This window comes from Macaca fascicularis, chromosome 11 (assembly GCF_037993035.2).
Source record: "Macaca fascicularis isolate 582-1 chromosome 11, T2T-MFA8v1.1".
Classification (NCBI taxonomy): Eukaryota; Metazoa; Chordata; class Mammalia; order Primates; family Cercopithecidae; genus Macaca; species Macaca fascicularis.
Window position 1 is genome coordinate 137270410 of NC_088385.1, and position 8700 is coordinate 137279109.

An 8700-nucleotide genomic window follows, 5' to 3' on the forward strand; every position below is an offset into this window, starting at 1 on the left:
GGCAGAGAGAGGGCGAGGAGACGCGGGCGGGACTGCCGGAGAGGGTCGCGGCGCGCAGAGCTCCGCGCGCCAGGCGGGCTGTTCCGGGGCTGGCGGGCGACGCGGGCGGGACTCGGCGCTGCGCCCCCCGCGGGCTGGGCTGTGGGCGGGGGGGTTTCGGCCCCCGCGGGGCCCGGGAGCCCGCGGCGGGGCGGCGGGGAGGAGGGCTGCCCCGGGCCGCTGCGCTTTCTCATGCAAAGCAGTGGCGGGGCGGGGCGCGCGGCCCGGGGGCGGGGCCTGTCAGCGCTCTGCTTTTCTGCCCCCATTTGCCTTTTTGCGAGTCTTCTCATCCCGGGACGCAAACCTCGAAACAGCTGCCGGCTGGGCCCGGCCGAGGCCAGCGCAGGGAGGGAGAAGCCGCGCGGGCCGCGGGGGCGCCGCGAGCTGGCCCGGCCTCGGTGCGCCCGCGCCGCCCGCCCGCTCCAGACGCGCCACCTGGGCGCTCCAAGAAGAGGCCGAAGTTTGCCGCGGCCGTGAGTTGGAGCTCGCGCCGGGCCGCTGCGCCAGGAGCTCCGGGGGCTTCTCTCGCTTCCCGGTATTGTTTGCAAACTTTGCTGCTCTCCGCCGCGGCCCCCAACTAGGCGGACGCCGGGCGCGGAGAGCCGAGCCGGGGCGCTGTGCGCAGCGCTCGGGCCAGGCGGGGCGGGCATGGGCGGGGGCCCGAGCAGGGGTAGAGAGCGGGGGCCAGCAGCAGCCCGTGCCCGGGAGCGGCGGCGCTGAGGGGCGCGGAGCTCCCCGCGAGGACACGTCCGACGCCAGCATGCAGCGCCCGGGCCCCCGCCTGTGGCTGGTCCTGCAGGTGATGGGCTCGTGCGCCGCCATCAGCTCCATGGACATGGAGCGCCCGGGAGACGGCAAATGCCAGCCCATCGAGATCCCGATGTGCAAGGACATCGGCTACAACATGACTCGCATGCCCAACCTGATGGGCCACGAGAACCAGCGCGAGGCGGCCATCCAGCTGCACGAGTTCGCGCCGCTGGTGGAGTACGGCTGCCACGGCCACCTCCGCTTCTTCCTGTGCTCGCTGTACGCGCCGATGTGCACCGAGCAGGTCTCCACCCCTATCCCCGCCTGCCGGGTCATGTGCGAGCAGGCCCGGCTGAAGTGCTCCCCGATTATGGAGCAGTTCAACTTCAAGTGGCCCGACTCCCTGGACTGCCGGAAACTCCCCAACAAGAACGACCCCAACTACCTGTGCATGGAGGCGCCCAACAACGGCTCGGACGAACCCACCCGGGGCTCGGGCCTGTTCCCGCCGCTGTTCCGGCCGCAGCGGCCCCACAGCGCGCAGGAGCACCCGCTGAAGGACGGGGGGCCCGGGCGCGGCGGCTGTGACAACCCGGGCAAGTTCCACCACGTGGAGAAGAGCGCGTCGTGCGCGCCGCTCTGCACGCCCGGCGTGGACGTGTACTGGAGCCGCGAGGACAAGCGCTTCGCCGTGGTCTGGCTGGCCATCTGGGCGGTGCTGTGCTTCTTCTCCAGCGCCTTCACCGTGCTCACCTTCCTCATCGACCCGGCCCGCTTCCGCTACCCCGAGCGCCCTATCATCTTCCTCTCCATGTGCTACTGCGTCTACTCCGTGGGCTACCTCATCCGCCTCTTCGCCGGCGCCGAGAGCATCGCCTGCGACCGGGACAGCGGCCAGCTCTATGTCATCCAGGAGGGGCTGGAGAGCACTGGCTGCACGCTGGTCTTCCTGGTCCTCTACTACTTCGGCATGGCCAGCTCGCTGTGGTGGGTGGTCCTCACCCTCACCTGGTTCCTGGCCGCCGGCAAGAAGTGGGGCCACGAGGCCATCGAAGCCAACAGCAGCTACTTCCACCTGGCAGCCTGGGCCATCCCGGCGGTGAAGACCATCCTGATCCTGGTCATGCGCAGGGTGGCGGGGGACGAGCTCACCGGGGTCTGCTACGTGGGCAGCATGGACGTCAACGCGCTCACCGGCTTCGTGCTCATCCCCCTGGCCTGCTACCTGGTCATCGGCACGTCCTTCATCCTCTCGGGCTTCGTGGCCCTGTTCCACATCCGGAGGGTGATGAAGACGGGTGGCGAGAACACGGACAAGCTGGAGAAGCTGATGGTGCGTATCGGGCTCTTCTCTGTGCTGTACACCGTGCCGGCCACCTGTGTGATCGCCTGCTACTTTTACGAACGCCTCAACATGGATTACTGGAAGATCCTGGCGGCGCAGCACAAGTGCAAAATGAACAACCAGACTAAAACGCTGGACTGCCTGATGGCCGCCTCCATCCCCGCCGTGGAGATCTTCATGGTGAAAATCTTCATGCTGCTGGTCGTGGGGATCACCAGCGGGATGTGGATTTGGACCTCCAAGACTCTGCAGTCCTGGCAGCAGGTGTGCAGCCGTAGGTTGAAGAAGAAGAGCCGGAGAAAACCGGCCAGCGTGATCACCAGCGGTGGGATTTACAAAAAAGCCCAGCACCCCCAGAAAACTCACCACGGGAAATATGAGATCCCTGCCCAGCCGCCCACCTGCGTGTGAACAGGGCTAGAGGGAAGGGCACAGGGGGGCCCGGAGCTAAGACGTGGTGTTTTTCTTTTTCTTCTTCTTCTTTTTTTTTTTTTCATAAAAGCAAAAGAGAAATACATAAAAAAGTGTTTACCCTGAAATTCAGGATGCTGTGATACACTGAAAGGAAAAATGTACTTAAAGGATTTTGTTTTGTTTTGTTTTGTTTTGTTTCCAGCAAAGGGAAGCGCCCCCAGTGAAGTAGCCTCTTGTGTAACTAATTTGTGGTAAAGTTGTTGATTCAGCCCTCAGAAGAAAACTTTTGTTTAGAGCCCTCCGTAAATATACATCTGTGTATTTGAGTTGGCTTTGCTACCCATTTACAAATAAGAGGACGGATAACTGCTTTGCAAATTCAAGAGCCTCCCCTGGGTTAACAAATGAGCCATGCTCAGGGCCGACCCCCAGGAAGGCCACAGTGCTGGGCGGTACCCTGCAGAGGAAAGATGGGACCTGGGGCCCCTCCCGCCCCAGTGGACTTGGAGTCGCTTAAAATAGACTCTGGCCTTCACCAGTAGTCTCTCTGCAAGACAGAAACCTCCATCAAACCTCACATTTGTGAATTCAAATGATGTGCAATAGATTTTTTTTTCTCTTTCCTTGAAAATAAAAAGAGAAACAAGTATTTTCCTGTATATAAAGACAACAAAAGAAATCTCCTAACAAAAGAACTAAGAGGCCTGGCCCTCAGAAACCCTTCAGTGCTACATTTTGTGGCTTTTTAATGGAAACCAAGCCAACGTTATAGACATTTGGACTCTGATTTCTGGAAAGGAGGGGGGAAGAGGGAGAAGGATCACTCAAAAGTTACCCAAAGGGCTTATTGACTCTTTCTATTGTTAAACAAATGATTTCCATGAACAGATCAGGAAGCACTAGGCTGGCAGAGACAAACTTTGTCAGTGTATTCTCTTCACAGTGCCAACAAAGAGTGCTTTCTGCTTGTATGTATTTGTAATATATGATATTTTTCATGCTCCACTATTTTATTAAAAATAAAATATGTTCTTTAGTTTGCTGCTAGTCCCTGGTTCATGGTGAGGTTTCCCTTCTCTGTGTGTGGGGAGAATACAGGACACTCTCTCCCTTTGCTTTTTAAGCAAATTCTGGGGGTGTGCTTCTAGCCAGAGAGTACTGGTTAGTTATCTATATAAGATTGCAGATCAGAGGATTCCAAGATTGGAAGAATGATTCACTTGTGAGTTTCAGAGGAAATGCAGGCAGGCAATGTGTGAAGTTGGAAGTCGTTTCTGTGACTGTTGGTAGCTGGACGTGAGGGCTTAGTTGTAGACACACGTCACCAAGGAGAGCCTCACCACTAAACATGGACCCACTCATGAGCCTGGATTAGCCTGTTTTAATATATTCAGAGAGTAGAGCCAACCGATTAGGAGAATTAAATCATTTGTATTCAATTGACCTGCTAGCCTCAAATGGTATCTAGACAGAGCTGTATACATCAGCTCGAAGTGTGCTGGCTTTGCAGTGACTCTCAACCATGAAGATATTTACAAAACAGATTATAGACCTGGACGGGATAAAATACCTGCTCAGGGTGGTGAATCCTTAAGAGGAAGTTAAGCAGCTTTGGAACTTCATGGTACTTGGTTCTTCTCCAGGGTTTGCTGTTAGAACTGGGTAGCTGTAAAGAACTGGCCCAGGTCTGCTGGTCAAAGGCACAGCTACACTCAAGTTCCAGCCAGAAGGAAGCAAGGGCACAGTACAGTCCTACTGTGGTGAGGACTCTATTAATATAAAGCAAGCCAAGCTGCCCCTGGGGCCATGCTTTTGTCCAGCTCCAAGTTAAACAAGGAACTCTGGAGAACTTGGAGCATGGATGACACGCTTACCAACAATGAGGAGAGCCTGGAGCCAGTGCAGTCTGTTTTCTGAAGAGGGTGTTCAGAAATTCAACCTGGTAAACATAAGATCACCCATCAACACTAGGGCTGGAAACAGACTTACACTGGTTTTGGGGGGCTACTGCACATGGCTGTGAATATTTGCAGGGCACAGGAGCAGGCAGATTGGTGGTTTGGGAAACACCCGCTAGGTAGGCAAAGTAAATGAATGCAAAATTCCAAAGAGCTTTCAGTGCACTAAAAAAGAATGTGGAAAAGCTTTAGAAATGGCCCCAAATACAAATTTCTTTGTTGATTGCTTTCACCTAGTCCCCCAAAAGACTACATAGAAATATTGGTGTCTCTGTGCATGTATGTGTATAGCGTTTCCTTTTTGTCACTCTTAGGGAAAATAAAAATAAAGTATTTGGAATAGAACTTTCAAAAAGTCCAGAAGGGTAACGCTGTCCGGATGCTGCTGCAAGCCACAAGGCTGGATATAACCCAGAGACATTTGGTTCTACAATACCTGGACTACAGCAGCTTCAGACCTGCCCATGCTCAGGTGTGTAGGCTTGAAAATGTGGTCCCAAGGAAAGACATATTCAACAACGTAACTAAGAGCCTTTGTTGTTATGTAGCCCTGAACGTGTCTCACTGTGGATCCATCCCAGAAATGACTGATCTTGCTTACGAATGTGAAGGGATTGTGACATGTGGTTGGGTTGGGTGCAGCTGGGTGAGTTTAACAGTGAGCAGTGAAAGTAGCAGCTGTAGAGCTTCCAAGCAAAACACTCCAAGGTCCTCTCTCTCTCTCTCTCTCTGCTAAGCTGAAATCTGACCCTGCCTCACATACAGACAGTGAGTTTTAGGAGAAGCATCAAGGCCTAAAAGTCAGAAAGCTGAAAAAAAAAAAAAAAGAAAGAAAAAAAAGAAAATAGAAAAGAAAAGAAGGAAGGAAGGAGGGAGGGAGGGAGGGAGGGAGGGAAGGAAGGAAGGAAGGAAGGAAGGAAGGAAGGAAGGAAGGAAGGAAAGGAAGGAAGGAAGGAAGGAAGGAAGGAAGGAAGGAAGGAAGGAAGGAAGGAAGGAAGGAAGGAAGGAAGGAAGGGAAGGGAAGGCAGGCAGGCAGGCAAATCACTAGTCCTTAGATTCTCTTTAGCTCAGTGCAGGGTTTCCAAAGGAATTATTGATAGCATTAATTTGGAGATTTCTCAGCATCTATGCCCCACGGCCTTAGTTTTGGAAAAATGGCAGCCTGTTTTGGATGGCAGTGGTGGAGTCATAGAAGCCCAGAGAAGGAGGTTGTCCAAGATCTACACCCATTCATCCCTCCCTTCCTTCCTCCAGCCTCCAGCCATTTACCACCCGCCGCATGCTAAGGCTGAGAAACAGGACTGGCACCTGGTCTGTGGTTCTGCGGTGGACAGGAGAGATCGCATGGCACATCATATATGTGCTTCTGTGAAGCGTCAGGGCAGGAGTCCTAAAGGTGGATGTATTTCCATGGGTCCTCTAAATGCATATACAAAGCGGAAGATGCAGCCTGTGTGAGGTCATAGCAGGGGGAAGCTGCGGGGCCACGTAGAAGGCAAGAGAAGTTATCAACAGAATCAAAAACTCCATCAGGACCCAGACTGGGTCTGGCTCGTGATCCCCTATGTCAGCCCACACCTTGCAGAGGGCTTTGGACGTAGTAAGAATAACTACAATAATAGCAATGGCTGTGATCATAGTAATTGTAGCAGCACAGCCCTGAGAGCACTTGCCCTGTGCTGGACAGGTTACTGGGACTATCTATCTCAGTGAATCCTCACAACGCATTCAGGGAGGTACTGTCATCAGCCCGGCTTTACACGTGAAGACCCTGACACACAGAGGTTAAGTAAATTCCCAGGGTCACATGACAAGTAAGAGACCCAGAACGGGAACTGGGTGGTCTGATAACAGTTCTGGAACCCCCAATTCAGTAAGCAGTTGTTGAATAAATGAGTGAATGAAGGATAGCTGACCACTTTACATGCATTCATTCAATCCTCTGACAAACTTCGGTGGTACCGCTCTCATGTTCATAATATTACAGACGAGGAATTCGGAGCACAGAGAATTTGTGTCACTTACCCAAGGTCACACAGGCAGCAAGTAGAGAGTCTGGCATGCAAACCTGGGCTGTGGGGCTCCAGACCTGCACCTCTGACCACCAGGCTTTCCCACCTCTCTGGTTTCTCAGGACTTGACTAAATCATTTCATCTTCACAGCAGCACCGCTGCACCTTTATTCCAAGCAAAAGGGGAACAAGGTTGCATGGCAAAGAGTAAACACCACTTGGCCAGTGTGGGGGAGCCCAAGGGAGGAGGCTGCAGCAACCTGCATTTTTGCAGCAGTCATGAGGGTGCTAGCAGTAGGGTTGGGGGGAAGCAGGTGGATGGAGAGGTCCTTAGAAGGTAGAACCAGGATTAGGTTTTATGTAGAGAGGGAATAAGAAGGAATGGTCAGGGAGGTTCACACCGTTTCTGACTTTGGTGGCAAGTAGGTCTCTCCAGGGACAGAGGAGGGAGAAGGGCAGACCTCAGGGCCAGGTGAACAAAGAGGAGGTTGCAAGGGGAGCTGTGACTGGGAGCAGTCCCTTAACCACCTGGGCTCCGGGTGCCCATTTTTACTATAAGAGGATTGGCACAGGAGATTATGTAAATGACCTTATCCAACGTCAAAATACGTGATCCAGATAGTGCTAAGGGGGAATGCAGCAAGGGTCTTACAGGAGTGAGTTAGGAGGATCCATCCACTCCTGCCCATGATAACTCAGCCCCTAGATCGTTAACTTAACCCTTGGGCGACCCGAGCAAAATTAAAATCAACTCCAAGAGCTCATAGTTTTAAATTCTCCACTAGCATCTTTGGAGATGGTGCTTCAAGACAGAGAAACAGAAGAGAAAAATCAAGAAGTATTCTTGAGGCCATAGATATTATCCTACATTCTAGATTATTTTCTCAGAAGGAGGAGAAAGACATATAGAAAATGATAACAGATTGGAGTGCGGACCGGCATCTTACACTTAAAGGATGTGCAGACATAAACCTCATTTAAGACCGAACTATATCTTGCCTTCTCTATGAGCTGGCTTTTAGTTTGACTCAACCACTTACACATTGCTTCACCTTGAGCAAGATACCAGAATTTTCCTCCCTCTGTTTCTTCATCTGTAAAATGGACACGATAATGTTACCTATCTCACTGGACTGTCACGAATGGCTCTCGCTTACTGAACAAGTATTACATGCTCAATTGCTTTAAGTTCTCTGTGTTTATTAATTCATCTACTCCTCACAACAGCCCTAGGAGACATGGTATGAGATGAAATAAAACCATTTGTGTAAAGTGGTTTTATTTTATTGGAAGGCTGCTTGGCACAGAGCAAATGCTCAATAAAGTGATCTATTTTTATGTTTTTGGTCCCTCCCCACAAAGAAAGTTAAATCCTGTAAGCTAATGAGTAGCGCTCTTTAAAAAAAATGAGTTTTTTTCTTCCAGAAACACTTTTTCCAATACTACTGTGTTCAGGTTCCACAGAAAACCCACTGATCTTTCAAGTTTAAAAGGCAGGCACAGGGACTCTACAGCAGTGAAAAATATTCTCTGTCTTTCCCTTTGAACACAATAACATCATAGCTGACTTCCCAGGAAATCAGACCTCATGCACGGACACCTCTATACGCAAATGGATAAAGATGGCTGTAATATGGAAATGCAGAAAAACGGTCAGACTTCAGGGAAGCTCGCGAAACACGCGCAGGCCGCATAGTGTGGGGTGTTTTTTAATGTTTTATTAAGAGTGATAAGGCCAAGCTGGAGGGAGGAGGGAAGGAGACGTTTGAAATCTGAAAGAATAAGTTTCAGCTGCTGAGGTGAGCTGTCGTAACTGGGGACACTCCTAGGAAAATGACTGTTGGATCCCACACAATGTCCGCAGCCCATCCGGACTTCCCCAAAGTCGGCGCCTGTCACTTTGTTATTCTAAGACTTTCTGAATGTTTCTGTTTTTATATACATTGTTTGGTACCAGGTTGCCCTCCCGGGGCCTTTGGTTTATAGGAAGGGGTTCATAACAGCAACCCTTGCCACACGCCCATCTCCTTCCCAGACCCTGGGGGCTTCAGGGGCTCTGTAGATGGGATGGGTTGTTCCCAGGTGGTCTTTTGCAACAGATGTCCTCAAAGGATGCACTTTGTGGCATTTTAGGGAATATTTGCACTTAAAAAAATCCACAACCTATCCTCACTATGTTTTA

The 8700-nt window shown here is 51.8% G+C and overlaps 1 protein-coding gene across 1 annotated transcript; it reads left to right on the forward strand.

The window, feature by feature from the left end:
• Nucleotides 1-319: 319 nt before the first annotated feature.
• Nucleotides 320-3595, forward strand: FZD10 (frizzled class receptor 10). Its single transcript, XM_005572615.4, has one exon. It carries the CDS (start codon nt 800-802, stop codon nt 2543-2545), a length of 1746 nt encoding a protein of 581 aa, XP_005572672.1. The 5' UTR covers nt 320-799; the 3' UTR covers nt 2546-3595.
• Nucleotides 3596-8700: the final 5105 nt, after the last annotated feature.

What these genes read in the sequence shown, in the direction of transcription:
- FZD10 (XM_005572615.4), top strand. Translation starts at nt 800, where the DNA reads ATGCAGCGCCCGGGCCCCCGCCTGTGGCTGGTCCTGCAGGTGATGGGC.